The sequence below is a fragment of the Tubulanus polymorphus genome, chromosome 5 (assembly GCF_964204645.1).
Source record: "Tubulanus polymorphus chromosome 5, tnTubPoly1.2, whole genome shotgun sequence".
NCBI classification, from domain to species: Eukaryota; Metazoa; Nemertea; class Palaeonemertea; order Tubulaniformes; family Tubulanidae; genus Tubulanus; species Tubulanus polymorphus.
The window spans coordinates 6,910,351-6,936,078 of record NC_134029.1 but is presented as its reverse complement, the minus strand read 5'-3'; the positions used below and the strand labels follow the sequence as shown (position 1 = coordinate 6,936,078).

Below are 25,728 nucleotides of genomic sequence, written 5' to 3'. Positions count from 1 at the left end.
TTTTTCAACTGGGACTTACTTCATTTTTTTTCAGTTCAGATGTACTTATCATGTTCGGGGTGCGATGATATGGTAGTTATGTGTTAACCTGCTAGAACCCTTACCTCTAACAACTTTTCGCTTTTCAGGAATTGCGAGAAACCCTTAATAATCAGGGGCAGGCTGCTCAAAGGTTTAAGAGTTTAACCTTTAAGCAACAGTTAAAAGAGTTTAACCTTCAAGCAACCGGCCGCTGGCCTATGAAATAGGTAATCTGGTTTTTTAAAAAATCTCTTGTTTCACTTTTAAGAAGGTTTGAAAAGCCAGATTAAACTGATCCAGTTTATTAAACAGTTTTACTCGTACAGTCAACCTCGGTGTTAATCTGTATCATTCGGGACCGAGCTTCTTAGTACGGATTAGTGAAAACAGATCTGTAATTGTACATATTGGATAGGCCTATAATCGGTATAAACAATGATTTAAGCGCATTATCCTGTAGGCCTATAATATCCAGTTTGCAGGTGAATGAATTGCCTACAATCAGACACTTGTAAGTAATATTCTGAAACTAAGAAAAAACCATCAAGTGAAGGAGGTCCTTTGGTACCTGTTATTTTGTTTAGCTAACAGGCACAATGTGGCCCGTCTATACACAGTTACCCAGTATATTTCGAGGAAAACAAATGCACGTTCCTTCCTCACTGATAGTGATGGGTCAATAGGACCACAAATTTGAAGTGTAATGGAAACACAGAAATCTCATGGGGGTAACTTAGTTTAAAACTAGACCAATCTACGTTATGCCATATGGATTCATTATCCGATAACGGATTAACCGAGGTTGAACGTACTTTAGAATCTTAATCTACCTTGTGTTTCATTCAATAAAGACCCAAGTTTTCGGTTTCAGTTGTTACATGTGTTTTATGAACTCCTATCAATGTGTGTGTGTGTGGACATGTGACTATAAATGATAGGTAAATCAAACCAACCTGAAAACGTTTTCTTGCTACAAAGGCTTTTGTCATTTTGCAGTAAAATAGCTTGGCTATTTAGAAACCATTTTTCAGGTATTTTTTAGGTACATTTTGCACAGTATTTAGTGTCAATTCTGCACATTTTCCAGTTTTGGTTATTTCATCACAACATGTTAACCCCATTCCATTTTTCATCATAGTATAACGGATAGCCGTTGTCTCATTCACAATGCTGACATATTATTTTAACCATTGGACTATGGCACTATAGACTTGATCAATCAAATTGAACTGTTACATAAGCGTATATATATATATACATTATTATGACTAACATCCTTTTTCCGGTTTCTAAGAGGTTCGAATTATTTAGGTTTTTAGTGACAACCCCTGGAAGCTGAAGTTCTCTTTTACTTTTAATCAGTTTGTCACGTTGAGTAGGCAAGGCAAGTTAAGTATTTTCACGCAATAATAAAGCTGCCAACCCATACAATACAGTTTTATCGTATTTTCATGCGGCCATGGCCTTTGGTGTACGGTGTAATGGCCACTCTCTCTCTTAGTATGGTCTTGGAATAGAATTCTGAGCGGTGAAGAAATAATTGACTCAATAATTGACTCGAGTGACTTGAGTGAGTCAATGGTAGGCCTACAATTAGCAGTGGAATTTTCAAAAGTTTTTTTTCTTCGTAAGAATTTTCAAACATTTGCCGATAAATTCCGATGAATCGACCCTTTTACTGCGAGATAATGCGCGAATCAACTGGTTCCGCGGACGCTAAATGACTTTATCTTTTTGTAAATTGTGCCCGCATATTTAGAATGTTGATGGTTTGAACGCGTTGTTTTTGCATTTATAATATTTCAACCATAAAAAGAGATAGTGCAATACATGGCTTTAAATATAATCGAGTCTCTCGATCGCGCAGCCTGTTACAATTCAGTCGAATTCGACGTCGAATTAATAGCATATTAATGAATTTACCTGTAGTATTGTGTGCACGTTCTCTACACGGTCGCTGTACGCCGGTGTGTTTACATAAATCTCCGATCGCTATTCGGTGGTGTGATTTTCGTGCAAATGCTGGACTCTTCCGTGTCGTGTTCTCTTCTTCATGTTATTCAAATTCGTTCGCCGATACAGACACGATTATCCGAAGATTTGTAAATGCGACAAAGGTATGGACGGATCCGCCAGCGTAAAGGGTGTTTAATGATGTTTTTGTTATTTTGCAGCAGGCGCGTCGTCAAATATGATTTCAGTTGGTCCCGAAGATTTGGGATCTGGTTCCATTTCAGATCTCTTTCTAGCGACTTTACGACTAGGTCTTAACCATACATGAATAAGTTAGTTACCTTATCGTTTTGGTAAGCGTTCGGATGGGTTTATACCGAGGGCTGAAACACCGTTGAAAAAAGTAACGCTTCAAAAACATACTTTCTATCAGACTTCAGTTGGCAATTAATGGCTTGATTCACCAACAAGCGCGATTTTATGAATGCTTTCAGCGATTAAGCAACATTCCTGACTGGTTTGTGAAAAAATATCAGATCATGAAACTAAACCACAGACAGGTTACTGACTGGAGTAACCTTTCAACGACTGGGCCCCAAAAGGTTTTCAAACATTTTCTTTCGAACGCTATGACATATTTTTAAAGATATTCCTTTTTTATGTCAATAATCATGCCAGGTGCATTATTGACTTTGTAGCGATGCTGCTCGCGTCGATGGTAGTGAGAAACTGTGCAATATAGATATTCTATGTTGCGCTCGTTGTCGCTACGAGAGGGGGCAGCTGTGACTAACGTGACACAAGCCAGATTAATATTATTATCATTTCAAACGACGGTGACCAACTGTCATCCCAGCAGTGTTCGTTGTGTCACACCGTCCTGGATTTTTGTCTGAATCGTAGCGTTCTTTTGAGTATATTTCGGATATTACATTTCCCCGTTTCATTCACGGATTGTCCGCATCGTTTACGAGCGCGTTCTCCGTTTTGTATTTCTGTTATCGTTTTCGCGGAATTTAGTCAACATGCATCAGCACGGACATCCAAAAAGTGAGTTACGTAGAGATCGTGACATGGTCTTTAGATTCTATCTTTCATACATGTACCTAGCAAGCCCAGCTCTATTTTGAAACAAAAGGCTTTGCATTAAACTGACAATTGTGTCAACAGCTGTTTTCGTACGTATTTTATCAAGTTTTTCCTCGACTGGGTCTGGATGTTATCCACGGAAATCTGTCAATTTGCTGTGCATAGTATGTACTTTGAGTCATACGGGCCCACGCCCTATAGATCATAAAATGCATATAATTGCTTTTTCATTATTTGTTTCCTTGTAATGCCTCTTGTCCGGTAGATAGTTACTTTACAACCTCAGTAGGTAAGGTCGAATTGATATTAGGATTTTTGTTTCCAACAGATTCAACATATTTTTGCCTTTTCTTACAGACAATTGTATTATCATTTTTGATTTGCTGTGTTTGTTTCCTTCAAGAGAAAAAACAGAATACGACGAAAAAAAATATCCCGATTCCGAAAGGCCTCATGTACGGGCCGGTGAATGGTATAGTGTATTGCCCGGTTCACGGCGCGCAGTACCAACCGGATAAAGTGCCGTTGCTGATACCGTCGCAACACGAGCCTCACCGGCATCACTCGCCGCCCCCGCCGGCGGTCATACGCCAGAGTCCCGGAGTCAGGAGTCGTAGTCCACCGTCGCCGCACCACTTTCCCGGTAGTTACGCGTTCAGTATTGAGGATTTGACCGGCGGTTATCTCGACGATGAAGGTATGTTTAATATGTACGTCGGTCAGCGCGTGGGTCCTTTAACAATCTGTCGCTCGGAAAGTCGACATGAAAATCAGGAAATAATTCGATTATCAGGGGTTCTAGTCATTTAAATATGTCTGACAAAGTGAGGTCAGGAAAATATCTGTGAAGATATGAAATTGCCGTACGTAATATAGCGTAGTAGCATGTAAGAAACATTTAGTTTCCGAACAAAAAAAATTCAGATATTCTGTATTCATAAAAATTACAGTTTAATTATGGTTCAAAGCAATTTTCAGTAAACTCCGCCCTAGACTCGGTGAAGTTGCTACCGATGGTAGAAATCTTCCTGAAATCTATTTTCAAATTTGTGAAGTAGTTTTGTTGATTTTGCCGGTTATTGATAAGATTCGTACAAGGCGGAGTTTACCGTCATTACGATACGCGCGCTAAGGGTATTCGTAGCATCGAGTAAATCCGTCGCGGAAAAAAAACTTATCGCGACGAAATCTATAGTCTAGGCGTTATAATAGATTGATATGGCTGATGACTATATACAATGGTATACTCCCTATAAACGCGCGCGGAGTTCCGTGTAAAACGCATATTTGAATGATAATAGAATCGATCGAAGTCCCGGTAACAGCTGTTTCACGTTCGAAAATTGTACAGCTGCGAATAGCGAATAGCGTACTGATGTATATGTACACGCCTCTCTCTTGATAGAGGGATCGATTGCCTTATTTAGATGTTGTTAATTTCATACATGACTGACCGTCTTAATTCCGCGCAGGAATCACTCGACGTTGATACGCGAAGTAGATTTTTGATCGTCCACAATTTAAAAGATTTTCGAATCGGTTTGCGAAATATTCATATCGCGTGTACATTAAAAATCGCGTCCCCTATGTACCACCGTGCGTACAAATAATCGTTATTCCCAGGCCACTTGTCCGATATTGTAATTTATAGCTTTTTCCCCATATGCGATATACAGAAAAATATAGCAGATTTGATTTTAGCAGTAGTACATTTTCTATTCAAACATGCCAGAAATTGTGAAATACAATTCTTTTTTGTATTTTTCTTTTTGATATTACGCATGAAATTATTGTTTTTTATATAGCTCCACCAGAGCCACCCCCGTTTATAGTCGATACGAGGCCTCCTTATAACCATAAACTTCGTATATTACGGACTCCTTCGAAACCGAGAGGTACATTTTACCGATTGCAATTTATTTTTTGGTTTTTTTTTGTTATCGATTCACATATCTCTGCTTTCTTGTTTGATGGTGTACGGCACAAATGTTTTCAAAAGTGTAAATGGTGTTTGGCACGGACTATACCTCGGGTGATAAGTATTTTGTTTTCCCATATCATTTCTTCAATTCTTGGTGCGTCACATTTTCAATTCATATCTTTCCATATGCTTTTATTGGTATCGGTATTACTCGCTTTAAATAGTGAAGTCTTTTTCGTACTGCGACGATCCCAGTTTTGACATTGGGAGGAACAGCGGCCCAACAAGCATGTGTAAGCTAAAGCAAGGCACCTTTTTCTTGTGATATCTATCATGAAGACCTTAGAATGTTGTCATTGTGTTACGTATGCACTTTCCCTCTCCAAACTAGATGAGGACTCCTCAAAGGGTTTAAATTAGCATTTCGGTACGGTGTTGATTTTGGATCTTAAGAAGAAGATAATGTACACAGAATACTTAAAGCACCTTGCAAAAGATGCCGCTGTATAGGACCTGTACAGTCCATTGTCAATCAGAATGCTTACCCTCTGCCAGTCTTCAAGAGATTTATTCAAAAGTGGAATTAAGATATGTTTATATCATCCAACATTTCTTTAAGTGCTCAAGGATTTTTTTTACCGGTATTAGTCTAATGCAATGACACCCTACGTAGCCGTATACCGTACAGAGGTTGGGTCAAAATCTCGTATTTATTTTGTTTTTCCTTGACTATATCCAGGACTCAATTCTGATCTCCCGGGTTATCATCATTGGCTCCTTCAGTCTTTCGACCATAACCCGGGTTATAATGCTGAGGTATTGATACGGTAATTAATCAGCGTAACATCGAGTCAGACCTTTCAATATTCAATATACAGCTGTCAAATTGATTTTTACATCCAGGGAAAGGCCCCAAACATAGTACGGCGTACAAAAATAGCACTTCTGAGTCTCAATCTTGATAGTACATAGGGTTTGTCAATTACAGTAGGCAGAAAATTTTTCAGCGAACAAATTTTTTTTATCGGCTAAAATGAAAGTTAAGCCCAATTAATCAAATTGATTAATATAAATTATTAAAATTGAAAGCAAGTGAACCGATTTGCATTGTTCCATCTTTGGCCATACGCCGATGCGGTATCTAATTTTTCCGGGGAGGGGGCTTGTTACATGACTGATAATTTATGGGAGGTCCGAGCTCGAACTAGCACATGCAGCACGACACGACGCATGTGTCACATTCGGTTATTTACGTATCAACAGCGGTTTGAGGTATGAAATACAGTAACGATTAGTCAATAACATGAGCTGAGCAGCTCCCGATGCGATATCACTGTATAGTATTGTCACATGCATGTATCGACAGTTAATCTGATTCAGCTGAGAAGTAGGCGCGTCCATTGCCGGCTATAGAACTTATACACTCGCTGTAGATAGAAGTAGTACTTAATCCATCATTCGCTCTTCGCTGGCCTGCCTTTTTTCTAGGTATGTTACTTTTGCGTATATGTAAGTCTTGATGGTAGAAGCACGAATTAATCCTTTAAGGACCTTGCCATATGATAAATTAAACTCTTTTAAGTCTTTGTGGTAAACAACTTGTAAGATTATGCCGTAACAATGAACTGTTGAATGCGAGTGAAACACTGATTTTGTCATAACATTTAACTATTAAAGTCATTGTTAGAAAAGTTCATGAGAATATATTTTGTGGTTTCATTCTTTATGCAAATATTAGACTGCCATTTGGTCGGATTAATAGTGCAAAGGCTGACCAGAAAATACATTTATGACTATTTTATGCTGAATTTAATTTTGGCCTCTAGACCCGCCAGTACTGAGTAGATGGCAAAATGCAACTTATAAATTTCAGTATCTACAAGTGCTGTTGAATCTGCATGAGTTTTATGGTCATCATCGAACTCTTCGTACTTGAATATTGATTTTTCGAATGGGCGACATCTTGTTAACTTCTATCAGCGCCCAGATGTAGTAATTGATCGCTGCTGATTTGTTCCCAATCTCAAATCCTCACCACGTAGACCCTTCCACGATCACTGCCTAGTCCCGAATCTGTGCATGACCGTGTTCACACTATATCCTTAAGAACCGTGTGAAATTAGTTCGTTTCAATTAAGAACAAGAGGAGCACTCACACTGGGCTATAAGTCCATACATTCAGGTCTCCATTTAAAAGGAAAGGACCGAAACAAGTCTGTTCTTACGAATGTTTGATGTGAGAATACCAAAAGCATATTTAAAAGAGTATGTTCATTTTTATCCCTGGTGAAATTGATGATGTCATATTAGGGATTTAGGTGGCAGGCTTCTTTATAAGGGTCTCTATAGTTGGAACATGGCGTAATTATTTGACTTCTCGGTTATACTTAACTACGTAGTCTGGTGTTGGTATGCTCGTTTATTACGGTGCTGGGGCTGCAGTTGTTAATTCGAACAGTAAATGAACCATTTCTAAAACGGCGTTGTACATTGAAATTTAACATCGATTCGATACGTATGAAATTAATAGTCATATTACATTGAAATAACAGCTGCTGAGAGTGTGTGTTAAAATCATTATTATCGTGACTAAGTTACAAAGCATTCTATTGCCGGCCGAGTGAAGTTATTGCAGTGAAGTTCCCCCTTCGAGTATGACGGATACATTCTCGAAATATGCGAAAATTAATCACATAAAACTGCCCACTTTAATGTCTCGTCAATAATGAAGTATTATAAATCGGTAATGAGATCCACTTCGAGTCTTATAACGTACCTAGGCCTATGTAACGATGTTGACTGATTTATTCCCGTGTGTCGGTGGCCTCTTTCATCGAGTACCGAGTGCAGCACTCGAACCAAAAATCTCCGATAAATTGCTTTATACCGACAAATCTCGAAGAGTTATAATATCGTTTTACACGCGTGGAGTTGATTACCGTGCGGTGTGAGCGCATATCGAATTTTTATTTCAAACATCTCTCTCTTTCTTTTTCGCGTTCGTTTTTTAAATTTCGAATAAACGCGATAGTGATTAGAGATCCGATTACGATGGAAGGTGCGTTCGAGCCCGATGCTGATATGATGAGATGCAGCACGTCGCAATGTCGTCGTTCTGTCACCCCGGTGCAAGGTAATGTTCAGTTTTATTTCGGAAGTCGGTTGGTGCGCGGGCGTATGACTACTATCATCGAGATATTAAACATTCCTACGAAGAAAGTTTCTCAGCTTATCTATGCAAAGTTTGAAATCTAAAGTTAATGCTCCCAGTTCGAATCTTAACTAGTCTTGAGTTGCATAGGTGATGTACCAATAGAGCGGGGCATCCAGTTTCTCTGCCTTAGTACAAAACTTGGCCCAGTGGATCAAATATTCAGTTATTTGTACGCGCTGGTAGCTAAGTACTCGGTCTACTATACGAGCAATTAAGATAAGCCTAACTCTTGGGCCCCCGGGGAACCTGGTAGACCCCTGAGGCCAACCGGTCCTTTGGCTCCTTATGTTGGGGGGGCCAAATGATTCAGCCTCTCCTTTCCCATCTCCTGAGTAATTGCTCGTAGTAATTGCATGGAGAGTACCGTTAGGAGGCTGGGTATCAACTTTGCCAAATGGTTTTCAAACAGTAACTCAAGTATGGTTATCCTTTGAGATCGAATATTGTATAGACAGCTTTCAGATATATTGCTATAAATACATTTTGAAATGAATTAGAGACGTAAACCATTTGAATATTGTCGCGATTTGATGAAAATGTAATAATTTGAATGCTATTTATAGAAAGAAATCCCCTTGCCGGTTTGGGCGACCTCGGTTCAGAGTATGACCCGTTACAAAGGTCGCCGAGGGTTTCAAAAATACCGAAATCGAGAAAAGGTAGAAATTAGTGTGGTGTTCAATGAAATTTAAAAAAAAACAACAACCGTTTTGCATCCTCCCAGCACGTTATCTCAATCTCGGCAATACACAGTTCATTTCTCTTCGAGGAAAAGTAACTTTTTCGTTTCCAAATTCACGAGTGTTTTCTCCTCTCTTTATACCACGGGCATTAAGAACTTTCGAACTTCGGGGTTAGCAATTCTTCGAAACAACGGTCGATGGTCTAACGTTGACTTTCTCGTCGCACTTATGTTTATTCTTATTTCGGTAGTTTTTTACGACGATCTTTGACACTGAAATTTTCAGAGGTGTGTTCACATCAATGCAACCAATGCAATCTGGTTAAAAATGTGGCTGTTAAGAAATTCGTATTGAGGCTACAACTGTTGTGTTCCTATGTACACAGAGGCCTCTATGATAAAAGAATTGAACGAATGATGATAGATTTTATTAGGGGTTGGTCCAGTCTGCAAATTGATACCGGCACACCATTGAAATACTGGTACAGTAGACAGTGCCTATTGTGGTACTAACCGGTCTATTTGGGTTAAAAGCGATAGGATAGTGAAACGATTTTCTTGTTTGTCAATGTAGACAAATCCAAAAATCTATTTGTTTGCCAATAACATTTTGTTGATGCTACCACTATAGGTGAAGTCTACAGTATAATCACTGGTGTCTTGTTTTGGGTCCCTTGTATCGATGTGAACACAACTCTCTCCTCGAACTCTTGAATCCGCGTTGATGTCTCTCATATTCTGCAATCGATGTGTTTTTAGATGTGAATCGCAATCCAGTCACCGGTACCGGTGATCTCGGTGGCGAGATGCACCCTACTAAACCGTTCCGGTGTATATCTCCTCAAACACCGTTCAAATCGAAAATACCACGAGGTACAAAACATACAAAACATAATATGCATATAATAATAGTGTACACGATATGTTACAGTGTTTTCACATGATTCAGTATTTAGATTAAGCAGCTTTGGTGAGTTCAGGGTTCATAGCGCGCTAGTGAAGGTCTGCTTTCAGATTGTAGTTGAAATTCAGTGATATTTACACGATTTTCAATTTTTTTGGCACAACTTTCCATAAAGTCCAAAATAATATTGTGTTCTGGTAGTCTTTGGAAGATGTCATCTTCATGTTTGCGTGGTCACTGGGGCTATGAACCTTGTGATTTGGTTTTAGAAAATTCAGCATTTGCTTCATGGATTTATTTTTTCAAATGAAATATTACTGAGACAACCCAGTAATATTTCCATCCAATATCACCTTTTGTTACTTATGGTTTTGTATCAAGTGTGTTGTTATAAGTGTTAAATTCTGTCTTAGTTTTTTTGGCTTGTTGGTATATTGTTTCACGGGTTCTAGTGTGCAGTTATTTTCATGGTGGAAGAATGAGTATGAAAAAATTTTAAATCAAAAAAAGAATTATCCGTCTAATATTCAGAAAATATGTAAAAAGATAATTTAAAGTTAAGTCTTTTATTAAGTTTCAAATCATCGGGCCAGGTTTTATAAACTAGTATTACCTTTAACCCAAAGGCTAATTCAATTCATTATCAATTGAGTTTGCCCCCGGGTTAAACGTAATAGCAGTCTATAAAACCGGCCGTCCGTTTTTTAACATCGCATGAATTTCATTTCCTGGTCGCTATGACTTTTCTCAGTTGTGCGCGATCCGATTCTTGGAGCCGGGGAACTCGGGACTTCGTACGACGCGGCGCGGCAAGGACCCGAACGACCGAAAACACCGCGGTCGAAATCAGGTATCTACTACTCTTAAACTATATTGAAACTCCTTCCGTTACTTGTGTATCTCACAGCTTCGAAAGTGTTAAAACATAGTGGAAAACTGTTGCTAATTTTGTGATAGAATTGTATTGTTTGTGTCTATCTGTACACCTTAGTACATCACACCGTCGTTCTTTGTCAAATCTCGGAAATCTGACTTCTTAACGCTTCTCTGAATCCTGCTTTCTCTGGGATGTATATTAGGTGTGTTTGATTGGGCTGACTGGAGCTGACTAGTCGCCTCGTATCCCCGTCATGTTCACTGGCATACCGGCAGAACTACACTGACTGAGAAAGTGAATCTTATATCCATCCAATGATGTTTGATAATTTTCGTATTCGGAAGCCTGTAAATTTAGTTCTGATTTCATTCAAAATGAACTGTTTTTCACAACGAATAACCCGGCGTTTTGTTGCGCCATCTGCTGGTGCCGGTATCCCATTGGTCTAGACTGGAATAACCAGCTCCGAAGGCTGGTACAGTCAGTTGGACCGAACTAGCCATCCAATCAAACGCGCTTATTCTATCTTCTGTCATCAGAACCTTGCCTTCTCCCGCTTTACGAGGACCATCTTTATACTAAACTCCCCATTCACCTGTTCAACATGTACTACACGGTAGCTTGTAACCTATCCTTACAGTCCAGCGTAATCCATTAATGGGTGTCGGTGATCTCGGTCGAGAGCGCGACCCTCTACGCGAGTCCGGACGTCGGTGTCGTCGCTCTTTCATCGGTGAAAAAGGTAGAATTTGTCTCCAGCGAACAGAAGAAGGTTTCGGGCTGTTATTATCTTTTATCGTTATCACGCTTCGGTTTATGATACAGTTAACTATGAACTATAGTTCGCCCGGATTCGTTAAGTTCCAACATAGGCCGTGGGGTTAGATTTCCAGTTAAATCCGAATTCGATTGTATCCGTCAAATCGCTGGAAAATAAACTGATTTCGATTCTAACTTATACCCATGATGAAACTTAAGGTCCTGGGGCCAGTTGCCGAAGAGTTTGTTTCAGACAACCGGTGGATAGATACTGTAGTAACTGTAGTAACGATGAACTTTCAATTGTCACTATGTCAACTATCCGCTGGTTAACTGTAACTGTTTGAGTAACTGACTCCTGGATTTAATCCAAGCTATAACAATTTATGCTGAGGATTTTCTGTCCCATATCTATCATACAAGAAATCTTAAGTTTACTGTATATATTGCTCTCATTTACTCGACTTGATTGGAAAAAATCTCAAATTCTTTACATATTTAACCCGTGATTAGTACATGTACATGATTTTCTATCATCGTGGGAAGGCAGGACGTTGTAATTTCTTTTTTTTTGACTGATATATTATGATGAATTTCAGTCACACGCGACCCTATTAAAGGCAAGGGCCATTTTCCGGCGGAAAAACGTTGTAGCAAGCGTTTTTGTCATAAAGAAGGTACATCTTTTTTAGCTGAAAAACTCAATCTCGAGCAGGCATGGAAATAAACACTTTTATATATAGTCGCATTTAGGTTCTGGATTTTAAGAAGATGAAACGCGTTGCATACGCAAATGCTGTTATATTAGGTTATCGCTTTGGTTGTTGAACTGCGCACTTTTACAATTAAGAAGATCTAATTTGGATTTTTCGTCGCGTGATGCCGGTCGAAATTGAATTAAGTCGACTATCGACTTTTTGATTACCGAGTTTAGGGTTCTCCAGTAATTTCGCTTGTTCAATCATCCGTGGTGTTTACGGTTATCCTTATATATTCTTGGTTGCGGAATTTTCTTCGGCAATTTGTTATTTTCATCGGTGACCTTCCTGATATCTCCAACCTTCACCTAAAAAGTTTCCATCTCCATCTCTTGTACACCCGATTTCTGAACCCTGATTCGTAATCTACTAGTTCTTCGTCTTCTGTCTAAAATCTGTATCCGCCAATTACAAAGAGTTTTTAAATTTTTTGAAACGAATTTAAATTGTGTATGTATGTATATAAATCTAGCTCAACGAGACCCGGTTGTCGGTAAAGGAGATTTCAGTACTGAGAACGAACAGAAAGTGCACAAGCGACGCCCTGCTTTGAAGAATGTCGAAGGTTTGTTCAATTGCAATTCTCTACAGGTTTCGGCTTTTTTTTATCGCACTACTGGTAAAACGTAAGGTCTCTGTCAGGTTTTGGGGTTGGTATTTTTTTTTTTATTCGAATAATGCACTTCACCCGACAGATGGATTGGTAATGACATATGATATTATCCAAAAAGCAATATCATCATAAAACAGAAATCTTTATCACTTGGCTACAGCAGACGCCGTTTGCCCCGGAGTTATCCATAGTCGAACCAAAGAAAAATATTCTGGAACTCGCCCATAAACGTATAAATATTTCAAGATTATTTGTTCGTAATGCTCAAGAGTTGACATTTGCGTCGGCCCCGTAAATGTAATACCCAGTATTAGTACCTGGTACATCATATTTTCTTTTTTCGATAGTTCTGATGTCAACCTATTCGAAATTGCTCCTAAACTTACCAAGAATGTTCGAATCCACGACGAGAGAAGAACAATTCGATGATTTACAAAATTTTCTTTTTAATCCAAATCCCCGGAAGGTTGCCTCAGATTATCCCTGCATGCCCCGGACAATATATCACAAATTATCATGCTCCCATTCCCTGCTCCAACTGCCCCAATTGGTCCCACTAGATCTGAGGCAAGCGGAGTCTACTATATCCAACATTTTTTCGAAACGATACTTCCTGCATGATTCATCTGTTTTTCCGATTGAAATTTCATCTAAAACGTGGACAGACATCTTTTTGATCGAAGATTTCTCTCCGATTTTAAAATCTCTTCTTTCCGTTGATAATAGACAACGTGCCGCGAAACCCGATCGCCGGCGTCGGCACCGAAGAGTTCGACCTGTTGTACCCGCATCGTAGAGACCCGTCGAAAACTCGACTGGGCAGCAGACGCCCGTCGAATCAGGAGAATCGCAATCCGATCACCGGCCGCGGCGATCTCGGTCAGGAGTACACGCGTCTGAAACGGAATCCCGTGTGTCGTGACTTGCAGCGCCAAGGTAGAGACAGGAGTAGAAATTGTACATAATATACGTATATATCCCACCTGTATTCACGAGCCAGTTAGATATCGTCCTCGAACCTGATGGAACGCCACGGTATGAGATTCCGCCACACTAGCCCGAGTGCGCAGCTAGATGTGCAGCTTGGATGTTGTCATCACCAGCTGATCAGAAATCCTGTTTTATTTTAGCCCGGGTTTTTCCATGTATGATTTATTCGTGAAATTTGCCTCGGCGATTATACAACAGGCAATCTGATTGTTGCCGCAAGTTATCTTGCAGCAAACCCTCGTACTGGGTCTAGTGTAGCAGGGTTTCGTGCCATGGCTGAGCCTAGCGTTGCCATAAGGTTCGAATTCCGAGGGAGGATGGTTTAATATATGTTTTCATCCATGAGCGTAGCCAGTGTTGCTTGGTTTCCTTTCTGGTGACGTTCGATTCCACGCTGCATTCCAAGGTTTAAATTCATATCGGCCTACTGGTATCGGGTGCATCAGCGGTTTAGTTACGGTTAACATGATATATGATACGGGTACTGTGAGAAGTTAGCAAGGCGATCATAGTAGTAACCTTTTCAGCATTTTTCGACAATCCCACATAATGACCTTTCCAAAATTTCTGTGAGAGTCTGTGGCTACTAGACTTGATGTGGTTCCTTTCATTTGTTTTTATGTCATTCAATCATATGGTTTGGGCGTAAGGTTTTGCTGGAAAAGGCTATTGCATTCAGTTGCGGTATACGGAAGATAGGATATTCACCTCCTTTCTAGGAGTAGTTATCATCGCTTATTCGAAGCTTTGATGTGAGCATCTTAAGGGCTTTTTATCCATTATCCATTCACATCAGCCTGTTCATTTTCAAATCGTAGGCTTCGGATTTCTTCACTTATCTTTGTTGCGTGTACACATTATTTATCACTTACCTTCATCTATGTTATAATAAAGATTCCCCGGGCAAACAGATAGAAAATCTACCAATAAATCGCCCTTCACTTTATTAGTCATGTTTGTTTTGTCATGATTGTATTTTTCCTTTCGTCAAAAAAAAATATTGTCTTTGTAAATAATATTAATCTTGTTTATTTTAAAAATGTCTTCATATAGCGTACCAATCCATCCTAAATCATCAATTCAAACCTTTCTCTCTCTCTCTTTTTTTTAATTATCTGTATGGTAAATATTTTCTTAAATGTATTTTGATATTCAAGCAAAAAGAGGTTCTTTTTTGTGATCTCAAATATTTTCCAAAAATGAATTCCCGAGCAAACAACAAAGGCGAGCGAAGGAGAGCACTTTGTCGCTGTATTTGACGTATTGTCGTTCATCTGTTCTTCAACCAATAATTCTGATAATTGAGGGCCATTTCAGACTTAATTTTGGCCAGTAGAATTTAAGACCGGCCCAAATTTTAGTCTTCACTGTGCCAAGAAGGGATGAAGGTCGGCGCCCAGTTGCGGTCGTGAAGTGGAGACATGATTTCTTTGATTGAGTGCGGGCAAAATTTTAGTCGATTTACAAAAAATATCGTAATTTTGGAGTTTCCTAAAATTTATATTGAAGCAAATGGAATTGCGAAACTCTGGTACTGTTGGATTAAGATTTTAGGCGAAAGTCTAAAACCATGATTTTGGAGTTGCGACACGTAAGGTAAAACTGTGACTGTTACAGATGAAAGGCAAAACGTCGAATACGTTTTCTAATTATATGCATCACGCACTGAGGTTTGTGTCGGTGATTGATTATTTCAGGCGGCTCGAATCCGATTACGGGTGGAACGAGTAGTAGCATCAGTGAGAATACACCGCCTCGACAAAGTAGACGACGTCTGCTTGGCGTGAAACGAGGTAGATTAATAATCATCTTGACGTTGCTGTTGTTTTTCCTCTCACTGAACGAGTAAACTCTTCGAAGGCTGTTCGTCATTTTTGTCATTTCTTGAAACAGTTGAGAAACAATAAAAAAAGCCCAGAGGCCGGTTGCTCAAAAGTTGGTTATAGATAACCAGCGGATAAATACCATAGTAACAATGAACTTTTAATTGTCACTATGTCAACTACCCACTGGTTAACTCCAACCAACTTTTGAGCAACTGGCCCCAGTTGCGCAGTCGTGCCTTAAGTCCAAAAGGGGTCTTAGATTAGCTGCGATTGGCTATAGAACCAAGGTGGTCTTAGACCGGTCTTAAATCTTAGCCATGACTGTTCATCTAGGTCCAGTAGACTCGGCCTTACACTGAGTTGCAGTCCTATCTTAGCCTGAGTACAAAATAGTAGTACCCGGTACTTATAGATGAGGTGGTATACGAAGGTTTGAGAGCATTTTGGAATCGGATTAATTCAAATTTCAAATTTGTCTTAGAAATGGTATCGTCACCTAATAGCGGGTGTGTATGTCTAAGACATCGTAGGTTCCCCTAGATCGGTACCACGGGGAATGGGCCTCTTGAGTTTACTGACCGTGTTATGAAAAAGAACTCACCGCTTTCGAAGAGTTGTCGAGACTTAATTTTTCCGCGGTGGTTTGTTTGAGTTTCGTTGCGGTTCTATAGTGTATTATAATGATGCGGTTTCGTTAATTGAAATATTTGCTTACCATTTGCAATCGTTGCTACTTTGCTGCTTATTGTTATCAAGTTTTTCCCTCTGAAAATTTTGTAAATTCACTACTTGCCTTTCGTGAGCATAATAATATATAGATAGACTATGTGCTTTATTCGCCCTGAATGCAAATACCTCTAGAATTAAATATTCTAAAAGCTCTGTCAATATTTTAAGTGTTTTCGTCAACATACATTAAAAGTGAATTCAGTTTCTTCATTTCGTTGTCATCAACTCAATGTTTAAGTAATTCGTTAATTGGATTTTTCTCGGATTATTTTCCGCCATTATTATCATTCATCATGCATGTGATTTCTTGATTTAGCGAATTCTAACCCGATCACCGGGAATGGCTGCGATTGTTGGGACATCCATCGTGAACCGTCTAGTAAAGCTAGACAGCCAACTCCGAAGGCTAACTCAGGTAGACATCATTATTCATCAAATTCGTTATGATTCTCATTTACATGAGTGATTTTTTGTTACATTTTTTTTGTTATTAATTTTTATTCATCAGCGGTTATTTTGTTCGTCATATTATTGTTCAATCGAAATTCATCAGGGGCTCAAAATTTTTCTAAATGAAAAGAAAAACTCAATTTCCCTATTCCGTTGTTCCGTTGTTGATGATACCCCAAAAAAGCCGGACCTATTAATGTAATCTTGAGAATGCATACAAATATGACTTTGTTTTATTCTGAAAGAAATTGTTAGTTGGGTTCGTTTACCCGTAGTCGTAAATGTTTTGTTTTAGAGAAAAGTCCAGAATTTTTTTATCTCGAAAAACAATTTTCCAATAGAAGAATAACAATGACATGTATTTTGATAACACTGAATTGAGACGTTGCCGAGCTCAATTTATACAGAGCTGCCAACTTTCCCTGATTTCTCAGTATTTTGTCACGAGAAATACTGATTTGATATGTTTCATATGTTCATAAATGTGAAAGGTGTTACTGATGGCATTACCATTGATTGCCAATTGATTTGAACATTTCTTGATGTGTCTTGTTGATGCACTTATTAGAGGTTGGCAGCCCTGTTTATATTCTTCTATTGTCGGCTTTCTACATTAGAGTACTCCAGAGAATATGTCTCTCGGTCGATGAAAATATTGTTTTATCACGCAGTTTGTAATCCGTTAACGGGCCATAATTGCCAGGCCTACACGCTGAAACCTGAATTCAAGTCCAAGTCTAAAGTAGCCGTCCAGCAGTCCAAAGGTACAAACTTATGTGTCTACTGTCGTACTTGGTAGTAACCGCTGTATCTGTCGTGATAGTTTAGATGTCCTTTAGTCGATCTGAAATCTGTAATTGAAATTCGGGCAATGAAAAATTTATTTCAATATTTTCCTTTGTATTCGAAAATGTAATAAAATTCGCGTGTTCAAAATTCATATGAAAAGTTTTCCAACATTTTCTTATAAAATGTTCGTTTTTTTCCTAATATTATTCGAGCTATTAATCGCGGAAAATTGTTGATCTTTATAGTGAGCTCTAGCAACCCCATTACGGGGGATAATTGCCAATCCTTTGATATCAGTTATGACAACCGGTCACGGACTCCCAGACGTCAAAAAGGTATTCTACAAATATATTCATAGATTTTTCCGTTTCATGCGCGTTGCTTGTTTTCACTATCAGGTGGTACTAGTTTCCAGTCTTATTCACCTACGTACTCTATAGCTGAGAATTGTGTTGTTTCTACTACAGTACAGTAACTTGACGGTGGTTTAATATCACTGCACTTTGATGTGTAGTGAAAAATTTTGTGTTCTCATAGTTTCTGTATTTTGTGAGAAATAGCGTTTTAGACATTTGCTTGTATCGTCTTCACTCTACTTTATCTGAATAACCTATTGCTGGTATACTTTCCTTCTACCCACAGGGAGTATCACAATCCTCAGTTTTCTGGCAACCAAATTTGCTCCAAATCATGGACTTGTAGAATTCTCCCGATATATGCTTTCTACCCACGATTCCTATGTACTTGGACTGGCATTTGTGGAGAATTTTAACTTAAAATTTTTCGAAATTAATCGCTAGCAAAAAATAATTAATTAGCTTACACTTTTGTGAAACTTCAACCTAGGCCTGGTTTCATGAAAGATATTTTTACGTATCGATTATGATTGTTTGAATTGCAAAATTGAAGTACATTATAAGAGTTGCGATTTCTCATCAACCCTCCGGTATTGGAATCCTATGGTTTCTATTCCTTCATCTTCAAAATCCTTTCGTCTTTCCTGCTCGCTGTTGATGTCAAATGGTAAATGACATTCGAGTCTTTGTGATGCTGTGGTTCCTATTGGTAGATGAAATTGAATGAATATGTCAATAATCTAAATCTTCACACAAATCATTATGAAATTGATGAACGGGGAACTATACTGTCAGCGCAAGTTATCCAACCACCTGGCGCCACTGAATATAAAAAGTTAGTTAACTGTAATCAGATTATGTGATCTGATTGTCTGAATACCTTAGTTTATTTCTCATTTGTGATTTATTCATTATGAGTTTGTATGTATAAACTTGATAATAAATGTGGAGTTAAGCCTGACTTCACGTTAGCGCCATCTGGTGAACTCTTCTAGTGAGCAACTGTGCCTTTAGCGGCGATCGCATGAGCATTTTTGGCCCCAGCCGAATGTTAGCAAATAATTGCGGGTGAATTGGAACTGGTTCTGGAAGTGACTCACTTCGCTTTGTTTAAGCATTGTTTAGTATTGAGTGAGTGGTTTACGCGTGAACGCGCTCTCTAATTAGGCACGGGCCAAATTTAGCCCAGCCTGATCCGTGGCAACTTGGCGCGGGCCAAATCGTCTCCGTGCGATCGCGGCGTTAGTTCCCCGTTCCCGATATATGACGTGCGTTAATTATCGAATTATTTACCAGTATCGAATTAATCGTATTTTAAATGCGTTATTTTAGCTCGATCATCGTCGAACCCGTTAACCGGCACGGATTGTCAGTCATATGACATACATACTTCGCAATCCCCGCGTCCATCATCCGCTCTAAATAGACATAGTGTAAGAGGTATTATTTGAGATTGTCTGTGGTGTTCGTTGCTGTATTTCTCTATTCATTTTTTTGTGCCTATCACTGTTACAATATTCACCACCACACGCAACGATCCTCTATACACACCCCTGACTTCCTCGACTTTGTAACTGTGGATTGCACGTAGTTTTCGATTTCGTACTAAACTTGCCGGAGAATTTGCGCCAGTGTTTGAATGAAATTTGCCATTGAAAAATTTTTAGGGGGAAATGTCTTATTCTGGAGAAGTTTTCTTGAATTTAAGTCAAACGATGGTAAATAACCTTTTTAAATCTCTCTAAATGTGGAGGTTGTCACGTCAAGAAAAAAAACTTCTCGTAAAATCTACGATACCTTAGTTCTTGAACTCGGATGAGTCGGAGCGATATTGTTGAAGTTTGGCTTTGACGATAGCGGCGAGAATTTCGGTATCGGTGACAATATTGTTTGCTTATCACTTTTTCTTATCGAGAATACACGATTTGTTGCTGTAGGTTTTTCGACAATGCCAGTGGTACCGCGATATCGCTGAGACTTAGAGGAGGCTTTTCCTCGCCAGCAAGGTAGGCGCGAATTCACGAAACAACTAGCGCGGGCACCAGCGGGGCTTATATTCTAAATCGCCATATATACACACCGATCGGTTAGCGGAGCTTTGGGAAATGTAATCACTATTATTATGAAATTGTATGCTATGTTGTTTTATGTTGAAGTCCTATATATATATTCATCTTAAAAAATGTAATAAAAGTAATTACCTATGTATAACTACTTATATGGTTTATGGAAAGGTATAATGCTGACAATTTCTACTGCTTCATTTCAATGAATAAATGATTGCCATGTCGTTAAAAAGTTGGAAGGCATAGAATTTGTTAGCTCTCTATTTTGTGTTTTTATGGAAACGGCTTTTCATTTTCTGTGGTGGTATTTTCTTTCGAAAACCTGAAGATGTTTGTATATTATTACGAGTATTAGTGTATGTAGATTTTATTGATATGTATGATAATAACACAGTTGAATTAGGGAATACAGTCACATCTCCACACACACACATGGTAGGCCTTTAAGGGTTATAGTGTTAGATACTATGAGTTAATCGAATTTTTTTCTTTTTTAGGCTTTATGTCCACGGTTGCTGGTGTACAAAACATTATCTCGTATATATTGGAATAATTTAGAAAGTTTTATTTCAGCTGCCTCTGACTGAGTGGTTCAACTCACTGAGTCTATGAAAGTCGCTCTAAACAGTGGATCCCATTCTATCAGTTAGAATTAGACTATGAACTCAATTTGTCTATGGGTCGTTTTCACAAGTCCAGTATTGCGTGTTAGAGCAACTGGTGTGTTCGAAGGAGTTAGAAGAACTTTCAAAGAAATACTTATAACGCAGAAACTAAATGATTTTCCCTTAACTTTTCCTCCATACAGAACGCGATCCTATTGTAGGTGTAGGCGCTTTAGATAACGAACGAGGTTTTAATCGTAAAGCGAAAGGTAGCGGTATTCATTGCTCACTTATATTCACATCACCGTTGAACTGCGAATTCATTTTCTGCATCACTTTACGGATAGATTTATCTATAACTTCAGAGTTCTCGAGTGTAACTATATCTATATCGAGTGAAAATAAAGAACCTCGTCAATTTACCGTGTTCTCACTCTTGATTTGTCGATCTCAGAGCAGCAGTTTTGCAGAGTCCCTACGACTTGTTGATTCCTTAAAAACCCTTCAAAATGGAAAATGCTCTTTGGGATACGAACGTGATACAAACACTTCCTCGAAATGTGAAATTTTCTCCTTTAAAACTCCTTGAAAACTGCACCCTGTTCTGGTTAATTAACCAAGGCTCCTCAGATCTAGACCAATCAGAGATGATAACACGTATTAGATTCTGGTTCTACATCCTGTCCAAATTAGAATTTCATGAATCAAATTGAATTATTACTTGAATCATCTTGTTACTAACAAAATATGAGGAAACACTAATAAGACTAAATTATTGATGGGCTTCTTGTCGATTTATTCAAGACTTCCACACAATGATATCAATCAACGCTTATCTACTACTTGAAAAAATTTCTTTTCATGTCTTAATCGAGGCTGAATAAAAAATGAAACATATTTAGATTATTTAGTGTTGTACACTTCTTCATTTTCAGTTTACTTATGAAACTCTTTTGTTCATTTATTACTAATCAATCACAATCACAATCATCACACAAGGATCGAAGTTGCACTTGCAACTTGCCCTTGAACATTTAAGAATGGTACAGTATTTTATCACTTGTCTGTGATTGATTGAGTAGTTTCTCTATCCTATTTATATTGTCTCGTAGGTCTGAATTCTGAAATACTTCTTCTCATTCATTAAAAATTAAATGTGTTTACAATGAAGTTATGTTTTACACAGTTTTTGCCTTAATTCCAAGATATGATGTTTTCCCATTCATTTCTATTGTTAGTCCCATATATGACTGCCTTGGATCTTCATTACAGCGAACCTCAGAATACTGGAAAATTTGTCCATTTAGTCTAAATAAGAGTCTTGAAGCTGGTTACGTTTTATGACTGGGTCAAAGATTTCGTGTCCAGTTTTGTTATGATGAGGCTCCATGTTCATAATGATACATTTTCTGTAGATCATGTGCATATCAATGATTTCTTTATATTGCCTTATTTTCAGAATCCTATAATCCCTTGACTCATACAACTACTGTTCATGAGGTGAGTACAGATCTCGATAATAATAATGTTTTGCCTGTTTCATTTAAAAGATGTTCCCCCACGCCTTATGGTTACTGAAAACTGCATCTACAGTCCACACGCTTCACAGAGAAAAGCAGATGTTTCAGACTGTGTTTAAATGCGTTCAGACCTTCGATTTTCCGAATCTCCTGAATCAAAAAATAATCAGTACATGTTTTTGCATCGCATTCAAGTATCTGGCGAGTTACTGGGTAATCCTTTGTACTGATGCCATTTTTAGTTGGTACGAACCCCTGCAAAAGGGGGCCAGAATCTTTTGAGTTATTTTCAAACTTATCCTCCACCGGCGAGGATTCAAACCTTTTCCATTTACAGTTTATCTGTGAAATTTGCCTCAGCTATAATACAACGGGCAATCTGATTGGTGCCACATCCGGTCGTCTAGTGTGGCAGGGTTTTGTACCGTAGCTGAGTCTAGCGATACCATCACGTTTATATCTCTGCCTGGGGAAGGACGTTTCAATCGATGATAAAAGTGAAATGAATTGATTCTTTTCTGTATTTCAGTCCGGAAAACCATCTACTAAGGTAATGGCTCCTCCCGGCGGACAATCCCAGATATCGTTTGGTTAGAATGTGTGAGCGCGAGTTCGGCTGCCATTGACCGCAACATCGTCACGAGAGCATCGGGAACAACATCTAAAACTGATCGCTGCAGCCACAAAAATTCTTGACAACAAAACATAGATAATACTTAGTTCTTATCAATTGAATATGCAAGGTGTCATCGACCATAATCCGGGTGGTATTTCTTTAATATTAAGCCGTAGACTTTTTTCCAACCTCGACTTTTGCTCTAAACAAGAAATAAAAACGATAATGCTTTAGTTGATTTATTTATGTGTATTGTGTTGTATTAGTTAACTCGCGGTAAAAAGAGAATTGTAAATTTCATTTCAATGTACAGATACGGGTGATGAAGGGATATAATGATATAATACGGTGAAAAATTAAAAAAAGATGGTCGCGTATATCGCGTCGTCTTTTTTTAATCGCTGTATTTCTTTGTGTACAGAGGTGCTCAGTTCGCCGAGGTATTTCGTACATTCAAATAACTCGCTTGTCTTTTTTAGTAGCTAGTTCGGTCTTTTCGCAAGCTCGACGCTGACAATTTTCCAATTTCTAGACTATGCTAGCTACTGAGGTGCCAAGCTTTTGATTATTGTTATTATGTAGTACGCGTGTATATAAAACAGATAAGTGTTGTTCATAGAATCACGATGTTCCTTTCCAATTTAACGCGCTCTTTTAAAGTAATACCATCCGGACAAATTGGTAAAGCGCGTACAGTCCATCCTTTTGCAAATACAACTCTATCACCATTTAGAAAATTATCTTGAATTTTTCTACAAAAGATTATTTTTTATGTTACGAAAAAACAGGTAACGTCTAATATGAAGTTATCGTTAATTTGGTTATTTCTGTATTAAGAATTAGGATGGACTGAATGCGCATTTTTCGTAGGGGCTTTTCTGTCAGTACTTATAGTTTGGATTTGGTTCTTTTGTAAACTACTAAGAAGTGCCCCTTGTATCGCTTAATATGCATACATTAAATGTACACTAAGAGTTCAATACACAAGAGTTGTCAGACAATCACCTCGCAGATTCACAAACAGTGTTCGCATACATATAATGTAATAGTTCTCATATCCCCCACAAACACTGTCTAATGTTGTATGGCTTTATTCTTGAAGAAAAAAAATATATTAAATTTGGCTGTATTTTCAGCAAAAATTCTAGTTAAGGAGTCGACTTTTTATTACATACCGAAAGAGTTAGTCATATTCTAGAAGAATGATAATCCCGAGTTTATGGACAGGAGGGTAACAAATAATGGAAGTTGTGCGTATCGGTAGTAAATGGCCGACTCCTTAGAATCTTCTAAAAAGCTTATGTTTTCACAGTTGTATCGAGATGAATTGTAGATTCTTGTACTGATATATACAAAAAGTTGTGACGAAGTGTGTCGCTTGTATTTATACTGGTTTAATGATGAATTGACAGTTGGAAGCTGAAAATATATTTATTATAGGAATGAAGGAAATATTATGTGAATGAAGATCTTCCCCAGATGACAGTATATGTATATATATATATAAACTAGAGTCGAGAACGATTGAATTAAACTTGAGTTGAACGCAGTATAATAAGGTATTCAACATGCGTATATCTAAGAATATTAATATGAAACAAATAGACGTTCGTTATCGTAAATCGATAATCAAGACACTGCTGTGGATTAACCGTCCACTGGAAGAGATTGTGGAAGCCTAAATGAAATGTATCGTATAATGAATGAACACTTTATTTGATGAATAACGATAGGATGATTGTATATATGTATACTATTGCTCAGTCTGTCAACGAGCTATACCTACCTGGTAACTGTATCGTATGAAATCAGGTGATTCCAGGCGCGGTTGAAAATCGTCTTTCTCTCTATGATATGATTGTGAAAATGGAATGCTTGAAATTTCTCTCTAGGTTTCCGCGCTTCTTTAGGATATCCTCTCCGACGCGCTCATTCTCAGTGGGAACTATACTCTATATATCGTACTTCTCCGTGGCAAAGCTTGATCCGTGTGTGCCTTGCGCGAAATGACGGAAAAAAAAACGGGGGACTTTTTTGCATAGACTTACAAGGAATCTCATAACATGAGAACTAATATCATTATCATTATATATAGGAATATATGACACGCATTTTTTTTTGTTGTGCGAGAATTTTTGTGAATGAATCAAACGATTAAAGGAGTCATTGAAAAATTACTTAATAAATGAAATTAATTATTAATCAGTGAAAAAGTAAGTAATATCAGTTGATTATTGAACATTTCAATGTTTCTTGCATTCCATGTTTACACGGTAAATTTTTGTATCATAAATCATCTCAATTGCCGATGATGCGGCCCCATAAGAGTAGAAATTGCCTTTGTTTCTTATCGCTAATCGACCATATTGACATTGACTATAATTTGGTTTCGGGTGTCTATAAACGTATTTATTGTTTCGAGTATTTCTCATTGCAAAAAAATAGCCACTTTATATAAACAACATTGTCATTCGTCAAAATATCCATACGCCGCCTACTCGTAATAACGGGGAAAAATCTAAATTTTGAAAATTAGATGATGAACACGTACTTTGTTAAATTCTCTAATGTGCTAATGATCTTTCCGTCTTGATTTATGATGTGTAAACCACTGTACTACTATGAAGTTATATTCTGTGATCTGATTATCATAAAATCGTTATAATTGAATTCAATTTGAGAGGAGAAGAACGTGTCTGTATGTTTCGGAAATTTTGTGACCTCAGTTTATAATGTTAAAATGCTCTGTCTTGTTCTGATAAATTATATAGATCTATGGACATGGTTCTTTAAAATGCAATAAATTAATTTAAAGTGCTTCAAATTTATTTTTTGTGTTGTTTTTTAAAGCCTGATTCTAGAGGAGTATTCTGGTCTGTGACCGCCATCGACAACACCGCCGCAGATTCCCATCATCCATGCAGATTTTCACATCTATAGACTATATTATTAGGAGAGTGCTTTCATAGGAAAGTGATCTTGAGTAAGAT

The 25,728-nt window shown here is 38.1% G+C and overlaps 1 protein-coding gene across 10 annotated transcripts; it reads left to right on the top strand.

Moving 5' to 3' along the window:
- Nucleotides 1-1,968: 1,968 nt before the first annotated feature.
- On the top strand, nt 1,969-25,562 carry LOC141906064 (uncharacterized). 10 transcript variants are annotated; one of them, XM_074795229.1, is made up of 17 exons: nt 1,969-2,138; nt 3,467-3,760; nt 4,869-4,958; nt 8,016-8,117; nt 9,640-9,753; nt 10,536-10,634; nt 11,302-11,403; nt 12,020-12,097; nt 12,651-12,743; nt 13,518-13,727; nt 15,479-15,574; nt 16,653-16,751; nt 17,458-17,550; nt 17,821-17,910; nt 19,869-19,937; nt 22,062-22,102; nt 22,652-25,562. In XM_074795229.1, the coding sequence occupies exons 1-15, from the start codon at nt 2,075-2,077 to the stop codon at nt 19,904-19,906; spliced, it is 1,662 nt and encodes a 553-aa protein (XP_074651330.1). In that variant the 5' UTR covers nt 1,969-2,074; the 3' UTR covers nt 19,907-19,937; nt 22,062-22,102; nt 22,652-25,562. The 10 variants fall into 10 exon arrangements, with proteins under 10 accessions (XP_074651330.1, XP_074651335.1, XP_074651338.1 ...); XM_074795230.1 differs by lacking the exon at nt 1,969-2,138 and adding an exon at nt 2,821-3,024; XM_074795234.1 differs by lacking the exon at nt 11,302-11,403.
- The last annotated feature ends 166 nt before the right edge of the window (nt 25,563-25,728 follow it).